The sequence below is a fragment of the Nannospalax galili genome, unplaced genomic scaffold (assembly GCF_000622305.1).
Source record: "Nannospalax galili isolate Female #2095 unplaced genomic scaffold, S.galili_v1.0 scaffold159, whole genome shotgun sequence".
Lineage (NCBI taxonomy): Eukaryota > Metazoa > Chordata > Mammalia > Rodentia > Spalacidae > Nannospalax > Nannospalax galili.
This window is the reverse complement of record NW_008343239.1, coordinates 1,743-24,556: the sequence shown is the minus strand read 5'-3', so window position 1 is coordinate 24,556 and position 22,814 is coordinate 1,743. Positions and strand designations below refer to the sequence as shown.

At 44.8% G+C, this 22,814-nt stretch overlaps 1 protein-coding gene across 1 annotated transcript; it reads right to left on the bottom strand.

Moving 5' to 3' along the window:
• Positions 1-535: 535 nt before the first annotated feature.
• On the bottom strand, positions 536-16,864 carry Znf599 (zinc finger protein 599). Its single transcript, XM_029566628.1, is given in 8 exon segments — positions 536-2,295; positions 2,298-2,365; positions 2,367-2,553; positions 2,556-2,619; positions 2,621-3,846; positions 9,125-9,208; positions 11,194-11,320; positions 16,550-16,864. Coding segments are annotated over 8 exon segments (1,803 nt in total). The 5' UTR covers positions 16,568-16,864; the 3' UTR covers positions 536-2,266.
• Between the last annotated feature and the right edge of the window lie 5,950 nt (positions 16,865-22,814).

Genomic DNA, 22,814 nt, shown 5'->3' with positions numbered 1-22,814 from the left:
CGAAAACTAACGCATACTAATTTTAATCAGTTGTTACTTTCTTTCCCTCCACATGTATATGAATGCCTGTCAACCACCGAGGACCCTGTTCAGATGAGATGCACGGAGAGAGAACCCCTACTGTCTAGTGGACCCCTAATCCAGCCTACCCCCCACATCAACCTTGTCCAGCAGGAAGTAGCAAGACGACGATGATGCCCCCATCCTATAACACAAAAGACTGGAATATTAGGGTTTCAAATCACAGCAGCCTCCCCCCTCTCCAACAGGGTTCCATGGACTTCGGATTTCTCAAGCCCCTGAGAAAAGGGAACCTAGCCGATAAGTACCCTGGTCTTTGAAGTCAAGGGAAGCAGACTCTTCTAAAAGGCAGCCTGCCTTTCCTTTGATCTGAAGACAAGATAAACAGATTCCACCTTTTAACCAGAGACTTCAGGACCCGCTTTAGTACAGCAGCTTTTCCCTTATCTTAAGAGGACAAAAAATAAACACTTCCTGACCCAGATGGAACAGAGCCAGGTTTACAAGCCCCACTTTTCCTGCTTTCCCCTGCCTAATTTTTCCCAAAAAACTTCCCACCTTCTGCACCCCGAAGCCTGCCTATAAAGACCCAGCTCACAATACATGGGCCGACATTTTCCCTTCCCCAAAGGGAATGTGTCCCTGCTGAGAGTTTTATCTGTGTCTTGGTGCTTTTTCCCTGATCAACTCTATCCGTTCTTGGCTACTTTTTACCTGTCACTAGTCAGCCAGTAATTATGTTTAACATTAAACAGACAACTTGTGTCCTGCAGTACCATGACTTGAGACTTGTTTTTCTCTGATTTATGACTAAGGCAGTGCTCCACCAAGCCCAACATTCTTGTTTTCAAGAGATGTCCAGACTTTGTCCCTGACTGTTCTTAACCTCTTCCTTGCTGTTCTCCTTCACTGAAGATGTGTCAAACAAATTAAGGGCAGACGGATTTGACTCAACAGTTTCAGAAGGTTCAGTTTATGGTTACTCTGTCCCATGTGATTGAACAGAACTTTGTGGTTGGTGGAAGCATGTGGAGGAGGAGAATGTTCACTTCATGATGGACAAGAGGTGGAGAGAAGGGAATATGGGCATGGTATAGGGCAAGATACTACCCCCCAAGGATATGCCCCCAGTGACTTTCACTATGTTCCACCTTTTGATTTCCCCCATTTTCCAGTAGTTCCATCATCTGAATAATACATCAAAGGATTAATCCAGGGCTGGAGAGATGGCTCAGTAGTTAGGAGCACTGACTGCTCTTGTAGAGGACCCAGCACCCACATGGCAGCTAACAACCATCTGAAACTCGTTCCAGGAGATCCAACATCCTCTTCTGACCTCCATAGGCATGGCACATGAGTGCACTTACATACATGGAGGTAATATACACATAAAATGATTTTTAAAAAATGATTAATCCATTCATTAGATCAGAGCCTTCATGCTCTAATCATCTCTGAAAACACCCTCATGGACAAAAAAGGCATATTTATGAATGACATTGAGATTAACTGCGTTGTTTCTCCTGTTTGCTTCCATGGTACCTTGGAAAACTCAACCACGTCCTGATCTGTTTTTGTAAACTGGCTACATTCCCTGTACAGATTGCAGAAGATGGGCAGTAAAGACAAGAGCTCCTTTATCCAGAACTAGCAAAGGCAAAAGCAAAACTATAGGACTTTTGTAAACAGATAACATTGGAACAGAGCAGGAAGGATGTAGTGGAGGGAAGGGCATTCAGAGAACTAGGCTGACTGCCCCAAGGGAACTGTAAATGAAAGACTGGAAAGTAAGAAAGAGCTTCGAATATTCACAACAGCTTGGCTGGAGAGCAGTGAGTAAAAGATGGAGAAAAGTCATCACAGGATCAGGAAACAACATCCAGTGATGCTCCTGATGTATTGTTGAGCAACACACCACATGTAAGCCATCTCTGATACTCACTCTGAATGAATGCTGTATATTTCCCCCTTTAAGCCTGACTGCCCTTAACCTCTTCTTTGCTGTTCTCCTTCAAGCAGGTGCTCTTAACTGCTCAACCATCTCTTCAGTCCTGGATTAATTTTCCATAAAAAGGTTTCACATGGATGACAATTATGTTTCCCTTCAGTATAAATTTTCAGACACTAAAATTATTTCTCTGGTCAAAAGATTTTCCTTAACAGCTGTACTGAAAAGGATTTCACTAGTAGATGTACATTCAAGTGGACGTGGGTGAATTCACTGCAAAAGACCTTTCCATATCTTTTACACTCTGGTATGGATCTTTCGATACTTAATGAAGAATTATGGCTGAAAGTCTTTCCACATTCACTGCACGCAAAGGGTTTCTCTGTGTGAGTTCTCGTGCCTTATTAAGGTAAAGATGTCACAAAAGGCCTCCTCACATACTTTGCATTTAAAGGGTGTTTCTTTAGTATGGGTTCTTTTATGCTTGACAAAAGTTGAAGAGTGTGCAAAGGCCTTTTCACATTCTTTGCAAACATAAGGCTTCTCTCCAGTGTGAATCCTCACGTGCCCAGTGAAGGAAGAGCTTTTGCACACTCTTTACATTTCAAAGGTTTTACTCCACTGTGGGCAGAGCAGTGGAGCTGCTCTTTACACAGAGCAGCGTGTAAAGGCCTTTCCACATTCATTGCACTCATAGGGCTTCTCACCAGTGTGAAGCCTTATGTGTTGAACTAAGTAAGAGTTGCTGGAAAAGGCCCTTCCACATTCTTTGCACTCAAAGGGTTTTTCTCCAGTATGGGTCCCCTTATGCCTAATAAATGTTGAGCAGTGAGCAAAGGCCTTTCCACACTCACTGCACTCATATGGCTTCTCTCCAGTGTGGACCCTCATGTGCAGAGTGACGGATGAATTAATACAAAAAGCTTTTCCATATATTTTGCAGACAAAGGGCTTCTTTTCTCCTGTGTGAATCATATGGTAGAGAAAGGTGGAGTGGTGAGTGAAAGCTTTACCACAGACTTTGCACTCATATGGCTTCTCTCCAGTATGGGTTCTTTTATGCTTGACCAAAGTGGAAGAATAGGTAAAGGCCTTCCCACAGTCACTGCACTCATATGGCTTCCTTCCCATATGAATCTTCATGTGTCGAGCAAATGAAGAGCTGTAGTAAAAAGCTTTCCCACAGTCTTTGCAAAGAAAAGGCTTTTCTGTAGAGTGGGTCATCTTGTGCTGCATGAAAGTAGAGCAACGGGAGACTTTTCCACAGGCTTTGCATTCGTAGGGCTTATCTCCCGTGTGTATACCCTGGTGCTCAGTAAGGTGAGACCTACATTTGAAGGCCTTCCCACACTCAATGCACTTACATAGTTTCTCCCCAGTATGAACCATCATATGCTGAACAAAATCAGCCAGATAATGACAGTTTTTCCCATACTCATTGCATTCACCGGGCTTCACTACAGCATGAATCTGTTGATGCCATACTAAAGCGCAATTATTCCTAAATACTTTCCCACATTCTTTGCATTGATCAGTGTTGCTCTCTGCTTCAACCACAGGATCTTTTCCGAGCCCTCCAGCATCAAGTTCATGGACATCATCTTGCAGAGTGACTTGCTCCTGTAAGACTCTTAAACACAGACTGCCACCTGTCTTCAAACCATCAGTTTTTGGGCTTAACTTTCCAAGCCATGTTTCCTTGGAAGTATCTGTTGTTGTCCTTGTGTTCCCTTCCAGTATTTCTGACCAGCTTTCTTCATCTTTGGCCTGGCTTAACCTGGAGTCTCCTGTAGATCTCTGTGCCAGCTGTTCTTGGAAAGAGAAAGTCAGCTGAGAAGTAGTGGGTTCTGAAGCATCACTGGATTTTGCTTTTTCACCTGAAAAAAAAAACCCAACATGAACAGATGTCTATTAATGGTGTAAACAGAACAACAACAACAAAATCACCACTGTAGCAGAAGAACAAACATGATTAAATACATGATAAAGTATTTTCTTATGTCTCAAAACCACATTTTAAAAGTTCTTTCTTATTTGCTAACATCTGGGCTCCTGGTATCTTTCATTGAAATCTAGATGTAAAAGCTGGGCAGGGGAGAGAGAACCATGAGTGGAAAGGTTTCTCCACACTCCAGAATGGAGGAGGTAGGCAGAGCAATGGGTACAATGTATGTAGTCAATGTGGTATGAGCCTATTTCTAATGAAAAAGAGTTACCACAGGGAAGAATAGAGGGAGAAGATCACGTACAAGGTTTGGAGGCTTGGCAGAATGCTGAATACCAAGCAAAGTGAAAAAGGGGAGAACTGTGGAGAGAGGAGGGCAGGAAGGGATGGAGGACACAGAATTCTGGCATGTGCAAAAGTTTAGGGGAGTGAAAAGCAAATGCATGGACATACTGAGCCTGCTATACCTGAGTAAGGACTAGGTAAACAGAACAGACACATAATAGACAGCATGTAGATGAAATCCATTACATAACATGTAGATAAATCTTGGCATTTGAAACAATAGTAAGCATCTAAATGAAGAGGTTATTAATACACTCTTTTTTTTTTTTTGTCTTTTTGAGACAGGGTCTCCCTATAGCCCCAGCTGTCCTGGAACTCACTATGTAGACCAGGCTGGCCTTGAACTCACAAAGATCCACCTGCCTTTGCCTCCCAACTGCTAGGACTAAAGGCGTGTGCCACCACACCCAGCTTATTAATACACTCTTAATTGTCCCCAAATTCATCTATAAATTCAATATAATCTCATCTCATCCCATCAGAATAGCTATCACTTGGGCTGGGTGTGGTGGTACACACCTTTAATCCCAGCACTTAGGAGGCAGAGGCAGGCGGATCTCTGTGAGATAGAGGCCAGCCTGGTCTACATAGTGTAGCTTGCTCCAAGCCAGCTAGGGCTACAAGGAAAAAAGAATAACTACCACCATGAACACAACAATAGCAAATGCTGGTGAGGATGTGGTCAACACAATTTGGTAGACATGTAAATTAATTTAGCCACTATGGAAATCATGGACATTTCTCAAAAACCTAAAAATAAGTAACATATGATCTAGCTATACCAGTCCTGAGTATAATGCAAAGAAATCTTGGCATAGAACAAAGGCACTTGTACGCCCATGTTTGTAGCACTACTTACAACAGCTACGTTAGGGAATCAGCCCACGTGTCCATTATCAGGTGAATGAGTAAAGAAGCTGATGTAGATATATAACAGAATTTTACTCAGGTGTAAGGGTCAAAAGATGTCATTTGTAGGAAATGGGTGAAAGTGGAAGTGATATTAAGCAAAATAAGCCAACCTAGAACAACAAATATTGCATGCTTTCTTTCATATGTGAAATCTCTGTTTTAAAAAAGAAGAAATAAAAGTAGAAGCAGATAAGACAAGGCTGCTGGATAAGGTGGCAGATCAGAAGCCCCCCTTATTGTGATGTGGGGAAAAATATAGTCAGGATAATAAAGGAAAATTTAAAAAATGAAATAAATATGCTAGCTGAGATCTCTGCAAAGCAGCAGGTAGGAGCAGCCACAAACTCGGTGCCTAGCTGTACTGTGCAGTTTGGGCTGATAAGCAGTCATTGAGAACTTCTAGACAAAGGGACTGGGTTGTGGTATGTGACCAGCGAGTGGATACACTGTAGGCAGACATAGGATCAGTGCAGACTGTAGAGACACAGGATGAAGTGTGACATGCCAGCCTGACGCTAACATTCTCTGAGCAACGTTGCCTGGCCCATCAGCAACCCAGGAACTGAACTGAACAGTATTCGTGTCAGAACCACCTGATTACCGGAGTGGCCTGATGTAAATCTACATGAACACTGCAGAACTGACGCTAACAGGAACAGCCTGAGCCCTGGAAAACCAAACACTTCCAAGCAGAAAAGGTAAACAGTAGTGTGGACAGGGTCACATCAGTATTCTGGACTCAGAAACTCAAGCCAAGGAAGTGAAACTATCCAACACATGTAGAACAATAATGGACAGAAAGTTCTCCCAAAGCAACATTTCATGTCGGGGTGGGGAAAACAAACCAGTGGAAGGGGTCACAGATACTGGCCACTGAGCAGAAACTCAATCTAAAAGGTAATAGACAACTTGTTTGAACTTCACTGGAACACTACACATCCATAAATCTGGTTTCACAGGTTCCAGCTGTGGCTACAAATTACACCTCTCCTGTAAACACAATCTGATACATGTAGCATCACAGGGGGGAGAGACATTCAAAACCCACTCCACCAAAGAAGAAAATTCTGACTGATGATGATAATGTTCAAGAGAATGAGTGCAAGTGTATGTGTGTGTATGTTTCTATTTTACTTAAAAAAAAATGTGTGTAAACGTGGGTGCACATGTCAGAAGTTCACTTTCCAGGATCAGTTCTCTGTTTCCCAAGTGCTGGGATTAAAAGTGTGCACCATCACACCTGTTTCACTTTGCCTTTTATTTTTTATTTATTTTTTTGGTCTTTTTGAGGCAGGGTCTCCCTGTAGCCACAGCTGGCCTGGAACTCCCTATGTAGACCAGGCTGGCCTTGAACTCGCAGAGATCTGCTTGCCTCTGCCTTTTTGAGTGCTGGGACTAAAGGTGTGGGCCAGCCTCACTTTGCCTTTTGAAAAGAAAATCCTCTCTTGCATAAATATTTAAATGGTCTTGCTTCCGATTTTCTATGGAATAATTAGGCTTTATGATTATTTCTGTATGTTTCTGCACCCCCACTCTATTACGTACTTCTTCCTATACCACCGATGGAGTTTCCCTTCTCATGCTCATGTCCCCCTCTCTCTTCCCCATCCTTTTCTCTTTATCTTAGTAAATGGAATAACAAAATGAACAGTTCTCAAAAGATGAAGTATAAACAATCAGTAAGCATACAAAAAATATTCAATATCACTAGCCATCACAAAAATGCAAGTTAGAACTACCCTGAAGATAGGGCTGTACCTCAGCTGGTAGAGTGCTTGCCCAGAATACATGAAGCCCTGGGTTCTATCCCAAGCACCAAATAATCTAGGCATGGTGACGCACACATTTAGTCTAGCCACTATTCAACCAGTGTGGAGGTTCCTCAAAAAACTACACCTACAGCTGGGCGTGGTGGCGCACGCCTTTAATCCCAGCACTTGGGAGGCAGAGGCAGGCGGATCTCTGTGAGTTCGAGGCCAGCCTGGTCTACATAGTGAGTTCCAAGACAGCTGGGACTACAGGGAGACCCTGTCTGAAAAAGACACAAAAAACCAAAACAAACCAAAACAAAAAATCTAAAAACTAACCCTAAAAAATGATCACCCAAAGTACACTAAGTCAACATATCTCAGAAATACTTGCATTTCCATGTTTATTGCGGTACTATTCATAATAGTGATGGTATGGAGTCAACATAGGCATCCAGCGACAGAGGAAACAGTAAAGAAAGTGTGAGAGAGAGTGTGTGTGTGTGTGCATAAAACAAATTTTATTCAGCCATAAAGAATGAAATTATGTCAATTGCAGTAAAACGGTTGCAACTGGAGATTATCATACAGAGCAAAGTCGCACTTGGAAAGCCAAAACTGTATTTTCTCATTTATCGCTCCTATATTTTATAGATATATAGTCATGTGTATTTGTATATATGAGATGAAAGTAAATGCAAAACCGGGGACTGGAGAGATGGCTCAGCAGCTAAGAGCACTGACTGTTCTTGCAGAGGACCTGGGTTCGATTCCCAGAACCACGATCTCCCATAAAATGGACATTTTCTTTCCAGTCAGGGACCAAAGGATCCCTAATAATTCCTTAGTTTTGCATTTCTGATTTAAGAAACTGACCTGTGGGCTGGAGAGATGGCTCAGTGGTTAAGAGCAACAGCTGCTCTTGCAGAAGACACAGCTTTGATTCCTAGCACCCACATGGCTGCTAACAACCATCTGTAACTCCAGTTCCAGGAGAATCCGACACTGCCTTTTGATTCTGTGGGCACTGCCTGACACAGGTGCACTCACATACATGCAGGCAATAGACTCATACACATAAAATAAAAATAATAAATAAAATATAAAAAAAAGAAAGTAAATGCAAAACCATCTAGAGGAATGAAGATGTGTAAAGTCAAGGGAAAAGGGAGAGAAAGGGGAACATGGGGGAGAACAGGGCCAAAGTACATATATACTACATGGAAGTGCCCTTATTAAACTCAGTATAACGTACAATGTACAATGAACATATGCCAAAAAAAATGTAGAAGGGCTAGTTTGGAGGAAAGAAGGGTTACAGCACAGACATGGTAATGGGCCAAGCAGAGACTTAAGATCAAAGAGTACAATACAATGTAAAATTAGATGCATGAAATGTCATGACAGTACATACTAGGCTTCTGATTACACGCCTTCAAAACTAAAGTATGGAACTAAGTGTGGTGCTACACAAGTCAAAAAGTAGGTACACAGAAAAACTGGGTTGGCTTCTAGCAAGTTATTTAGAGATAAACCCTCTCACCTACCAAATAAGTACATGATATTCTGAGTAAGGACAGAGAGTTCAGAGTGCTCCATGACCCAAACAAGACCCCAGAGGACGTTACATAGGACTGTCCTCCAAAAGACAGGCCATGGACAGATGCCAAATTCCCAAGCTTGGTTGTGCCCACTTGCCTGGTATCACAGCTAAGCTGTTGACTTGAAAGTCAACAAGTCAATGTTCCATAAAGAAGGAGGGGCAGGGAAAGTCATGGGACCCTCTCAACCAACCAGTTGGCCCAAGTTGCATGAGAGAGAAGAGCTAAGGGTATATAAGCTGAGGAAGCCTAGGGGAGGCTCTCTCCCCATTTTGTGTGGCTGTGGAGAAGCCACCACCTATGGTTGAACGAAGACTTTCCAGTGTGGCCTTAGGAGGAGGCACCCACATTCCTGTAAGTAAAGCCCCTCCCACTGCTCTGTAAGTAAACCCAATAAAATCACTGGTTTCCTACACTGTAGTTTGGCAAAATCATACCGCAGTTTGTTGTTGGGACCATGGGAGGAGGGGGCAGACACTGTTATGTTTTTCAGAAGCTATTTTAGCTACATCACAAAACAAAGCTGGCATGGAATCAGCATAGTTACCGCAGGTACAGTACAGATACTCCTTGGTTCCCCAGCTCTAGACTCTAATTTACCCACCTGCATAGAAGCCACTCTTCACAGTCCACACTCCCTGCCCATGTTCCAGGAGACAGAACAGCTCTGGTTTGGGAACACGATGCCCTGGCATGAAAAAGAAATGGAATGGGGTTATAAATAAGGATGGAAGGAAAAGCCTCAAGTTTAGAGGAGTGCATTTCTTTACCACACTGCCAGGAAAACATAGAAAGGAAACATCACCCCTGCCTCAGAAGTTATTATCTATTAATCTTAGGTGGCAGGACTCCACGTCCCTGGCAAGAATTTCTAGCGATGTCTGGTTCCAAAACCGGAAGAAATGATATTTCTGGCCATAAGGAGTAGGCATTGGCACGTGGCACAGCTCTCATGCAATTGTGATGTTCAGGAATGACTGAGAAACGTGGAACTGATCAACCAATAATCAGCATCTACCAACAGTTATCTGAGGCAGCTACCCATTCTGAAGAAAAAGCCTTTATTTCAGGTGGGGCCTCCTGCTCTGGCTATAGTCCCACATCATCCTGCACTCCTAGAGGTGCTGGCCTGAGGACCTAGACCGGGAAGGAAGCAGAAAGGAAAACTGGGTTGGCTTCTATCAACCTGGGAGCCAGCACCACCTCTGGTGTCTCAGTAGGTAAAATAACATACTGGGTCAATCAGTATGAGACAGACACCTCTTACTTTCAGCCAAACACATTTTGAAAATGTGATGGCTGAAGAAAGCTGGTGAGAAGTCACTGGTGAAGCCAATCAAACCTGTAGAAAAAGGAACGGGACATTCAGAGCAGCAGAATGCAGCCAGCAGTCACTGAGCAAAGGCTCCCTGGCATCTGCCACATGACTGCCAATAAGCTCAGTGATGGGTTCATGGGAAAGGGCCATCAAACCTGCCTCACTGAGCTCCCTGTCCTCAGGGACTCTGATTTGTGCTCACCCACCTGGAATGGTCTCCCTTGGACGTGTCTTTTCAATAACTAATCATGAAACAACACTGTGTTTACTCTACTGGTGATTGACCTGAAAGAGATCAGGACACAAGGCTGATAGAGCCCTAAACCATCTGAACATCTGCAGAGCAAGACACCCTGTGTCTCTAATCAAGTCCTACTTAGGCCAATTGCTGGGTAAAGTGGCCTTTAAAGGTTTAGGTGGAAGGTACTTGGGATTTGTTTGTTATGCACAATTACTGTGTAGCACGTGTTATGGTCCCAGTTCTGTTCGAAGCACATTATAGATATTAGTTCACTTGCTCCATAGGCATTACTAAGGAGTTCCATCTGTAACTCCAGTTTCAGGGAATCTGATGTCCTCTTCTCATCTTCCTGGGCATTGCAAGGCATGTGTGCACTTACATACATGCAGGCAACATACTCATACACATAAAATAAAAATAACCAATAAAAGTTTTAAAAGTATTAAAAATGTAATAATGGCACAAAATCCCAGCAAGCTCATGATCCCTGCTCAAGGCTAGGACTTGGAGGTGATTTCTTTTCACAGGAGATCAGCCAACAATCTTCAGTGTGGAGGACTCAGCACTAAGCCAGGACTTTGCTAAGACCTTAGGCTATGTGGGTCAACATGAAGGTGGCTGGAACTGAAGAAGTCACTTAGCTGAGGCTACACTGCTTACACTGGTAGTACTGGGGACAAACACCTGATCACTGTCTGGATAACACTCTTCTCCCATTAAAAAACTTTCCTGAGGTGGAGTAAGGTGCGGAGGATCTCCCTTTCTGCCTAGCTGGCCTTGAACTTTTGTTCCTCCTGCCTCAGCCTCCCCAGTGCCTGGATTACAGGTTGAATCATCCTCTTGGAGAACCTCCCACACTGGCGGGTTCTGCTAGCTGGGCTGTGAAGGCATTTGACTCAACCATGCTGAGTCAATTATCTTCTCTTACGGGGATCTGGAATAGCAGTGTCTGACAGTCCCTGAGGGAGATACCAGAAAACCAAGCAAGAGGATGTCAGATCACAGTAAGCTGAGGCTGCAGTGAGCAGGGAGGGTGGCACCAACCAGCATGCCTACAGAAGGTGGAATGAAGGCAGCTTTAAGCTCTGCACCTGGGAGAGAAATGAGGCCTTACCCAGTGAGGCCAGAAGTCCACAGGTCTCCATCATCACTTCCTGGTAGAGGGTCCTCTGAGCAAGGTCCGGATACCCCCATTCCTCCACAGTGAAGGTCACAGCCACATCTTCAAATGATACCAAGGCCTGGAACATTAATCACAGGTGTTTGGGTGGCTACATAGATCACACGTAAGATTAGAGTCTACTGCTTGGTTACTGACAAGAATCCAGAGACAAGGGCTGAGCCACTGATCATCTCCTGAGAACCTAGCCTGGTGGAAGACTCAAGATGAAGGCAGGTAGTACTTCTGACAGAATACAAAGAGATGTTTGAGACAAAAGCCTCCTCTATGGGAGGCCATGGAGAATGTCACAAAACAGATGTGGACCGTGAGGGACAGTCAGTAAATGACCTGTGATGTTAAAGAGCAGGGCTTAGGGTTAGGAATGAGGACACTGTAATTCAAACAACGATCACAGCCACAGCAGTTAAGCGTCTTCGGTCTGCACTGCTTGATGACCAGAGCCCTTCATATGCTCTGATCAACCATCCATAACGCCAGTTCTGGAGAACAGGACACCCCGTGTTTCCAGTCACACCGGGTAGATGGCTCAGTGTGTAAAGTGCTTGCATGCAAGAGTGAGAACAGGAGGCCAGATTCTCAGCACCCTTAAATGCCAGGTGGCACAGGCTATCCACAGCAAACTGGAGAGTTAGACTAGCCAAAATGGTAAGCCTTAGATTCATCTGAGACTGAGGTGCAAAGCGATCAAGGAAAACTCCAGATACCTGCCTTGGGCCTCCCACTCACATGTATGCACCCACACATGAACACTCACACACATACACACCACAGAAACATGCAACAAATTAAAAATGATCTTAAAAGTAACGAGTCTTCTCGTCCCCTGAGATTTATTCTTCAAAATTTTTGTGTGTTAAGTGCATGTGTGCCTGCTTAATATGTGCACCATATGCATGCAGGTACCTATGGAGGCCACAAGACAGTGTTGGAACTCCTGGAGCTGGTAACAACTGTGAGCCTCCTGATGCAGGTGCTAGGAATCCAGGTCCCCTGCAAGATCAGTAAGTGCTCTTAACCACTAACCCATTTCTCTAGGTCCCTCTCCTAGGTGCAGTTTGGCCTCTTTACCAGTGTGAGTGCCAGATGTGTGACCTTAGGGAAAGAAGTCTCCTACTTTCTTTGCACCTTGATTTCTACAGCAACGCAGCAATAGCTCTACTTCTGTAAACTGCAGTGTGAATTAAATGTTCACGAAGCAATACCCACAGTTCCTGTCACATGCCACAGAGATGGAGTCACATGTTTCCAATTTTCACAAATCATCCCACAGCCTATGAGGTAAACTTTATCATCACCCCCATTTCATAATCAGCAGCTAAGCCTCAGAATCAAGTCACAGGCTCTGACCAGAGGCAGGATTTGAACCCAGGTCCCTCTAGTTCAGGGTCTGTGGATATAACCCTTTCCTATGTCAGTACAGGAACTCCACAGTGACAAGTGCAAGGAACATTTCCAGTAATGTTTATATTTAGAAGCACTTCAGCCCTCCTGTGGGAATGACTTTTCTGGCAATGCCTTCTGTCACAAATGGGAATCTTACTAATCTTTTAACCAACTTAATCTTATGTTTTGAGATCATTTAACACCATCTCACCTTGTTTACAATGTAAATAATCTTACAGGCCTTGGGCTCCTCTTGTGCACTAAACACATATCTTTACTCATGATCCTGCCTTGCACCTAGCTCAGAAGAAAGTGTGTGTTGTGGAAATACCACAGCTGAACACAACAAATGATCCCCAATTTGTGTTGTAAACAGGTAGACTCAGATCGATAACATCTATGTAAGGTTTTCTGTGTTGTTCCATGTCAGTAGGGGTCAGAAACGGAAAATTCTTCTCTAAAATAACAGCGTTCCAACCGGGCATGGTGGTGCACTCCTTTAATCCCACCACTTGGGAGGCAGAGGCAGGAGGATTTCTGTGAGTTCAAGGCCAGCCTGGTCTACACAGTGAGTTCCAGGACAGCTGGGGCTACAGGGAGACCCGTCTCAAAAAAGACCAAAAAAAAAAAAAAAAACCACATACAAAAAACCCAGCATTCCTCATTTCTTTCCCATGCCACGCTGGATACAGTGCTTAAATAGGAGAGTTCATCCTTGGAAGAACAGTTCTGCTTGAGAGCTCAAAGGGAACAAGTTCTGAGGGCAGATCACACTCTTGGTTTTAAACAACTCCAGGGGTCAAGTGTACAGGCACTGCCATATTGTGGCATCTCCAGCACAATCATGAAAACATTTCCTCAGATGAGGAAGAGTGGAGCCTTCATCACGCTCCTCACAGAAGAGGCACTTGGAGAGGTGCCCTCTGCCCTAAGCTGCAGCTAGAATTCTCAGGCTTCCTGGAGAGACCACAAACATCATCCAGCAGATTCTCTCAATGAGCCACTCTTAGCATATTTCCCTAAGGTATTGTTACTTAAGTATCTGGCAACTAAGTGACCCAGGGCAATACCCACCATGGTTCTAAGAACACGGCTGGTAGCATGATGTCTTAGGTAAGGAGGGGGCTGCGTGAGGATTTGTTAGCCACACAATCTCACCTCCTGAAGTATACTTGTGCAGGTTCTGAGAGCCCTTGACCCTCAAGGTTCTCTCCTGCCTCCCTACATAAAGCCTGTCTTTGTGTACGAGGCTCCCTTAGCCTGGAAGGATCCCTGAAGTCCCTCTCACCATCATACCTTCCCCTTGCAAAGCGTACTTGGGTGTCACCATAGACTGCCCTGTGTGGGTAGGATATGGTTGAGGACTTTTCCTTGTACTCCTGTAGCATCCTAGGAAGAAGCAAAGAAGCACATGTCCAAGGGGTAGCTGGTAAGCACAGGGGGTGACAAAGTGTGCAACAAGCTTGGCCAGTTCAGGCCAGCGAGGCTTGAGTGCAGAGCAGGGAGTGAGCTGAATGGAATAGTGGCCTGGAGGATGGCTAATGTAACTTTCACCCACTTACCACTAACTGAGTAAGGCCCCACCCTGTGCAATAACCTCACATTCCAGAGTTGGGGATGGATCCTCAATAATATATAAGCAGAGGGCTTGGGGGTGTAACACAGTGGTAGAGCACTTGTCTAGCAAGTGCGGGACCCAGGGTATGATCCACAGCACTGGAAAACGAGTTTGGGTAAGAATATACAAGCAAAATTAAGTCAGAGGAGTCTAAGGTTCTGAAAACAAAAGAGGGTGAAATGATGAAGATTAGGGATGTTTTCGATGAAGTCATCCAGGAAGGCCTCAGTGAAATGACCCAGAACTGAGGCAGCATAAACAGGAGAATCATGGGGACACAGGGAGGGAAGGTAGCCCTTCACACTGGAGTCTGATTGAAGGCGCCCACTTTGCATAGAGATGTTTATGTTGAAGTAACAGTGAGCTAGGCTTTAAGGCCTGAATGTGTATGACCTTAGGTAGTGACTAATTCCTTTCCCCAGACACTGCCTGAGAATTTCAAACAAAACTGTGAACTTTGTTTATAATAACATTACCACCTTCCTGTATCCCTGTGGGAACTCACTATGTAGACTAGGCTGGCCTTGAAATTAGAGATCCACCTGCTTCTGCCTCCTGAGTGTTGGGACTAAAGACCTGAGCCACCACACCCGAGCTGGATTTTTTTAAAAAATATTTTATTATTTTTACTTTATATGTATGCGTGTATTGCCTGCATGTAGGTAAGTGCATGTAGGTAAGTGCACCCATGTCGTGCAATGCCCACAGAGGACAGAAGAGGCCATCGGATCCCCTGGAACTGGAGTTACAGACACCTGTCAGTTGCCATGTGGATGCTGGGATTTGAACCCGGGTCTTCTGCAAGAACAACCAGTGTTCTTAACTGCTGAGCCATCTCTCCACTCCCCGAGCCGGGTTTTTAACATCAACTGTAACATTGTCAAGTGCACCCAAGAAAGCACCCAGTGATCTTACCTGATTTTTTAGCAACCTTTTGAAGACAGCAACTTCAAACCCCACTAGAATCCTATATGACTAATGTAAAAGACAGAGCTGTAAGTCTCTAGGGAAGTCCACACCCCCACTTTCAGGAGCACCTCAAGTTTCTGAGGGCCGCTCTCTTAATCCTGCGCTTAAGCTAATACTAGAACATCTTTATTAAACCCCAATTCTACTTCAGAAACTGGACAGGCTGTTGAGGGTGCCGGTAGGGAGCTGTGCCTTCTGTGCCTGTACCCCAAAACACTGCCAGAACAAGAATGGAATGAAATGGCCTCAGGCCAGGAGAGGAAAAATGAATAAATCAAACAAGTAGGGAGCTGGGGAGATGGCTCAGCAGTTAAAACACTTGCCATGCAAGTGTGGGGACAGCTCAGACCTCCAGGCCCCAAGAAGACGCTGGGTAGGTGTGTGCTGGCCTGTAATTGCAGCTTCAGAGGCAGAAAAGGGACTCTGCCAGAGCCAGCTGGCTGGCAATACTGGCCATATTCGGGGTTCTGGGTTTGACTCTGGACGAGTGATGGTGGATCACTCCTGATATCAACACCTTCCTGTACATGCATGTCACACTCGTTATGTACACACACAGAGAAAAAGAAGTCCTAAAGGTGATGAAGCCTATGCTGGCTGTACATAGCGTAGCCTGCTGGTGAGTAACCAACCAACCGCGGTCCTGCAGTGTGTGCATCCCAAGAGACGACATTCCTGTAGACCGTCATCAGACGATTCTAATGCATTTTCTGTTCAGTACAGCTTAAACAGAAAGTGGATTCACTGCTGATAAGGAGCAAGCAGGATTTAATTTGCATTAGCATCTGTGAAGATAAATCCCGTGGTCTTGCTTTCCAGACTCTGGGAGCTTTCTGCTTCTAACGGAGGAGGAGCAATTTCAAACTCACCTCCGCGGTGAAACTTTCACACCGTCTCTCAGCTTTCAGCTGGAGAGGAGGCCTAAGCACCCAGATTCCCCTTGGAGTGTGCTAAACTAACAGCGCGCGTCAGCTGGAGAGGAGGCCTAAGCACCCAGATTCCCCTTGGAGTGTGCTAAACAGCGCGCTTGGGAAGTTCCTCCTCGAAGGTCCACCGAGTGATGCTGACCACTTACAAGAGCCATGCCACACATACCCTGCCCAGTTGTCAACAGAAAACTATTACCATTCCAGTCCAGAGTCAAAGAAGGGAGGCGATGGACCCAAGGTTAGAGCCAGAAACAGGAGTCTCCTTAAAATCACCCTGATGTGTCTAGGGACTTTAGTGATTAGCGTGCCCCTTCAGCCTTCCAGACCCAGGGCAGGAACAGAGGAAGGACGGGTTAGGGTCTCAGGGCCCCGCGCGCCCTCCACTCACCAGCGAGGGCGTCGCCATCTGCTCCGGGGACGGAGCCGGGCCCCGCGTGGCCGCGACACCAGCTACTCCGGCGCCAGCTGCCCACCCAAGGCCAGCCCCGGGCAGCGGAGGACGCCCTGGAACCGGCGCTGCACCCGGGCTGCGGGGACCACTGGTGCCGAGGCCTCCAAAAGCGTGCGGCGGGGAGCTCTAGTAGGGCGCAAAGAAGGAGAGGGAGGTTCGCACAAAGGTGGACGTTGTCCGAGTCCCTTCGGTCCTCCGCTAGGACTCCACCGTTTAAGAAGCGCTCTGCCCAACATTCCCGCGTGAGGAACAGGCCAAACGCCACCCAATGAAATCCCAAGACAGAGCGCCTTAAGTTCCGCCCATGAGGCCCAGGAACCCGCCCCTCCGTGGGCGTCATTGCTCAGCGCCCGCCTCCGACGGCCAGGGCTCTGTGGCCTTATGGGTAGTGTAGTTTATGATCTGAATCCAAGTGGCACTTAGAGAGCACTTCCTGTTCTGGGTGAAGTACAGTCCTAAGGGTCCAAAGAGAAAGCATGGCTTCATTTCGAACAAAGTTCTGTGGCCACTTGAAGCTATGACTTGCAAGGGTCGGTTCAAAGTGACCCATGCCTTGATTTTCCTCCCTGAGATCTCTGTAGCCACACTTTATCTGAGCCTTCAGATTTGTAGGAAAAATCAAGATAATTCTTTAAGATAACTTTTTATTTTATGTATGAATGTTTTGCCAGCATGTATATGAATGCATCTGTGCAAGCAGTGCCCTCAGAGGTCAAAGAATGCATTGGATCCCCTGAAACGAGAGTTACTCACAGTTTTTAGCCAGCATATGGGTACTGGGAACCCACCCCCTGAGGTCTGCAAGAGCAGCCAGAGCGCCTATTTAATTGCTGAGCTACCGCTTTAGCCCCTAATAGAACTATCAAAAGTTCCCCAGTTCAGTAATTTTTAGAGTACATTAGCATCACCTGCGCATTTGTTACAAATTCAAGTTCTTAGGCTATTTCTCAGACTGCTTAATCAGTTACCTTGAATAAGTCATCCAGGCAATTTTGATGCTCTAACAAATTTGAGACTGGACTAAATTCCAGTAAATAAAACAGGAATTGTAGTTACAGATGGTTGTTAGCCATCATGTGGATGCTGGGAACTGAACCCAGAATTCCCAGCACCTCTGCAGCTTCCCTGATCCCATCAGTTGGTTTACTGCCTCTCCAAATCTGCAGCACTGGGATTGTTAGATTTAGGAGGGCAGAAAAAGGAAGGAGTTTAAAGTTCAGAAATAAGAGTCAGAGCCAGACCTGCAGTAGGCAAGGAATGTGCTAGCTGGAGTCAGGCAGCCCAGCAAAGGGCTGATAGCTTTTCCTGGAGGAATGATTATCTGCTTACTGAAGGGGGAGAAGTTTGGTCTTATATAGAAACTTTGCTGCACACAGCTGAAAGAGTTAACTCTGCATCAGGGTCTGGGGTCCTTGAGGGTCTCTTTTCTGAAGATTATTTGCTCAGGCAGGCAGGTGAGTTATTTATAGCACTAAAGGAGACAGGTGGGCTCCATAAATAATCTCTCTCAGTCCAGGGAGTGACCAGTTGATAAGGCTTGAGTAAGGCCAGGCTTGAACAAGGCCAGGCTGCCAGTTTAGGGCCAGTTAGACACTTTAAGGGATTTATGGCTTTCCCTAATGAAGCTTGTGGCTCTTCTGCAATTCACATATCCTATCAGGGATTAACAGGCAGAGCTGCCCTTGGGTTCTCCTGCTCCAGTGAAGATCCCGTTGCCATATTTGCTTCCTCCAGTCCATAAAACACTCAGAGGACACCACTGGCTTGAATGTTAACCACATCAGGCTTAGACCTGTTAGACCTGGGGGAGAGGGGTCTCCTGAACAGATTGAGAACCTGTGGGGACCACAGCCCAGAAATCTAAGTGTGACCAGTAGTGACTTCTGGTACAAAAAAATCAGGAAGCCTCTAATGTGAAAGCAGCCAAGCAGACAAGCTCAACTCTGGACCCACCCAGGCTCAGGACCACCCAGAATGGTAGGTCAGACAAAAGACTAATTTTTGTTGCCTCTGTCATTGTTGTTTTCAAATTTTTCCAAATTGCTTTTAGTTTTTTATAAAAGTTTTATTTATTTATTTATTTATTTATTTATTTATTTATTTATTTATTGTGTGTGTGTGTGCAGGTGCTCTCAGAGATCAGAAGAGGACACCAGATCCCTTGAAGCTTGAGTTCCAGGAGGTTGTGAGATGCCTGCCATGAGTGCTGGTGTTACGGAAATAATCAGAGACCAACCACCGAAATCAGGTGAGGAGAGGCAGGACTGACAACACAAATCAAGAAGTCAGACTCCCTGTTCAAGTTTTGGGGGGGTTTATACTCAAGTGAGGAATGCAAGCAGAAGGTACATAGCCTATACATGGTAGTTAAGTAGATAACAGAGGGCGGCAAAGGTAATAGAAATAAAAGGGTTACAGGAATGCAAAAGCCTTAGGTCTATACGGGAATGTGACAGCTTTGGAAAACAAAGACTTCTTATCCTGGATAACCAAAGGGAGCAGGGGAAGATTCCTGTTTACTTCCCTGTTCTGGGAGTTCTTAATTATCGTCACATTGCAAATCCTTTAGTGAAGGACCCGACTGACAGCAGGAAGGCCATTTTAGAAAAAGAACTGTAATCAGCCATTCGATAAGCCAAGATTCTAACCCAGGTCTTGTGAAACTAGCAGTGGAAGATAGGACATTTGCAGTCGGACCACCTGCCACCACCCTGAGGCCCCTACCGGGAAGTTAGTGATAACAGCCCCTACTGGGAAGTTAACGATAACAATCAGTTTCACCCATAGCCCCCTCTGAATTTGGCAATACTGTTTCCTCATACCTTGTACCCATTGAAATGCACTAATAATAATCTTGTAACCATGCATCTGCTTCTGTACCTTGCTTCTGCTCTATAAAAAGCCCCCCCAAGCTAAGCCCGGCACGCAAGTCCTGACCCGAGCGGGACTCTGCGTCCGCAGGCGCCTGTGTATGAATAAATTCCTCTTGCTTTTGCATCCCGAAACTTGGTTTTGTCCCTGTGTGTTGAGCGCGATTCTTCATTAGCATCTGGTAAGTTCTACTTCCATAATACTGGGTCTTGTGAAAGAACATCAAGTGCTCTTTTTTTTGGTCTTTTTTTTGAGATAGGGTCTCCCTGTAGCCCCAGCTGGCCTGGAACTCTTGTTGTAGACCAGGCTGGCCTTGAACTCACAGAGATCCGCCTGCCTCTGCCTCCTGAGTGCTGGGATTAAAGGTGTGTGCCACTGCCCCTGGCACATCAAGTTCTCTTAATCACCAAGCCATTTCTTAACTCCTGACCCATTTCTTCAGCCCCAAGGCTCCAGTTATAAAACACCATCTCACCACCTGAAAGACCCTAACAGAAGAGCCACACAAAAACTGCCCCAATCCTGTTCTTTTCAAATGGTTTTTCTCTTCTTTTTTTCTCTTAAAATAGTTTTTAAATATTGTTTGGATTTTAATATTTTTTGAAACAGGGCTATGCAGCCCTCACCTTCCTGGAACTTTCTATGTAGACCAGGCTGGTCTCAAACTTATGGAGATCTGCCTGGCTCTGCCTCTTGAGTGCTAGAATTAAAGGTGTACACCTCCACATACAGCCTTTGATTTTATTTTTCAAAAATCTTTTGTGTCTGACTGGGAGGTGTGGCTCAGCAGATAAAAACCTTTGCTGTGCAAGCATGAGGACCAAAGTTTGGATTTCCAGAACCCATGGAAATGCCAGGTTGGCATGGTAGTATGCCCATAATTCCACCACTCAGAAGGTGGAGACAGGGGATTCCCCAGACCCAGCTGGCAAACTAGACTAACCTGAACCAGAGAACTCTGGCCTCATGTAAGAGACCCTGCCATAATGAATAAGCTGGTGAGTGAGGAAGACTCCTGATGCCAACCTCAGACTTCCACATACACACACACACACACATGCATGTACACCTGCACACACATGTGCCCACATACATGAACACATATATGCAAATGCATGCACACCACACATACACATGCAAAAAAGCTTTTCTGTATTTATTCTTCTTCTTACTTTTATCTAATTTTAAAATTTTAAATAAAATACAGGGTTTCAATGTAGCCCCCAGCTGGCCTGGAACTCTCTCTGTAGACCAGACTGGCCATGGTCTCCTAGAGATCCACCTGCCTCCCAAGTGCTGGGATTAAAGACATGCACCACCACACCTGGCCTTTTTTCTCTAAAAATTGATTTTGTTTTTTAGGTGTATGTGTGTTTTGCCTGCTTGGATGTAAGTGCACCTATGTGTGCAATACCTGTGGAGGCCAGAAGAGGGCAATGGATACCATGGATCTGGAGTTGTGGATGGTAGTTAGCTTCCATGCAGGTGCTGGAAACTGAACCCAGAGCCTGAATGTTGGAAAAAATGTTCAACCTGTTGAACTACCAAGACCTGGTGTCTATCTCTCCAGCAGGTAAGGTTAGCTCAGACTAATATATACCAAAGGCATGATGATGTCACAGGGCTGCCAGAGGCAGAAGCAGGTGGATCTCTGAGTTCAAGGCTGTTAGGTTCCTAGAAAGCTCCTAAAATGGTGGTGCAGCTTGCAATATTCTGAAACTGGCAGGTTTGAACTTAGTCCCAGGCAAGTCCCTCTTCTTGTTGGGAGACTGACCAATCCTGAGCCAAACTGCCCACCCTACATCATGGAAAGTTATTCAACCACCTAACTGCCTATAAAAGATGTCTGACTCCCCTTGCTCACTGCTGTTTCTTGCTGCTGTTTCCATGCTCCCTGAGAGGCAGCCCAGCAGTCTGTTGCTCTCAAACTGCTGTTGTGTCCCCCCCACTCCCACACCATGGAGTTGCCTGGTCAGTGGTCTTCTTGGCTCCTCTTCCATACAAAGGCCAGCCTGATCTACTTAATTCTGTCATGTGTGTCTGTGATCATTGTCTTCATATGTTTCCATCAAAATAAATGGCCACTTTTTCATTCATTTATTGTGCACAAAATTATTGGCATTATTTTGCTTTATTTTGGCATGCCTAATTAAAATACACATGCAGATTTATAAATAAGGATATTTTGATAGTACATTCAAAGGCCTTATAAATTTGGGTACCCTAAATGTCTTTAAACTTAGGTTTGTTAAGTGTTTCAGAAAACTTGTCTTCATATGTTTCCATCAAAATAAATGGCCACTTTTTCATTCATTTATTGTGCACAAAATTATTGGCATTATTTTGCTTTATTTTGGCATGCCTAATTAAAATACACATGCAGATTTATAAATAAGGATATTTTGATAGTACATTCAAAGGCCTTATAAATTTGGGTACCCTAAACATCTTTAAATTTATTGGACAATGTCTCCAGTTTTATTACAAGTTTCACAAAACTTTTAAGTGCTAGTTATTTATACAAAACAGTATCTGAAGTCAGGTGTGGTGGCACATGCCTTTAATCGCTGGATTCCCAAGGCAGAGGAAGACATATGTCTGTGAGTTCAAGGACAGCCTGACCTGCATAGTAAGTTCCAGGCCAGCTAGGGCTACAGAGAAATCTTGTCTCAAAAAAACAAAACAAAACAAAACAAAAAACCAGTATCTGATCTGGTTGTTGAAGGACCTTATTTGTTAATTTATTACATACCTTTTGAATTGGGCTTGCTTTTCATAGTGTTTGTTTTAAAGTACCTGTTTTGGTTTGCTTCCTTTGAAAGTATTTTGGTTTTGACATTCTTGGCCTGGTTTTTGTTGTTTTCAGACCTCTAAAGGTCTGAAAATGATGTGAGAAAATTAAACTCCAGTTAGTCATAGATTTGATTTAATATGTTAACTTATCTTCAGAGTTGGAGATGAATTCTGGGACTGGACTTCCTGTCTCATCCTTTCGGCCTTGTCCCTTGTTCTCTATTTCCTGCAGCATGTCTCTGTATGCAGGCAGATGTGGCCTGTTTGGGGGAGGGATGCATTTCATCCATGGAAACTCTGCTGGCTTAGATGTGGCTCTGTACTTTTCTCTCTTGGAGCAACTCTTGTCTTAAACTCTCATGTTTAAGTCTGCACTGAACTGCCTTTATACTATCTATTGATAAAAGTCCTATCAGCAGTTGAAATCAGGAATTTTAGTTTGGTTTGAATGGAAGTTTCTGATACTTGGAAGACCTCTGCCAGGCTCCTGGAGATGGCCACGTGGCAGTGGTGCTTTTGTTTCTCTGGCTAGAGGAAA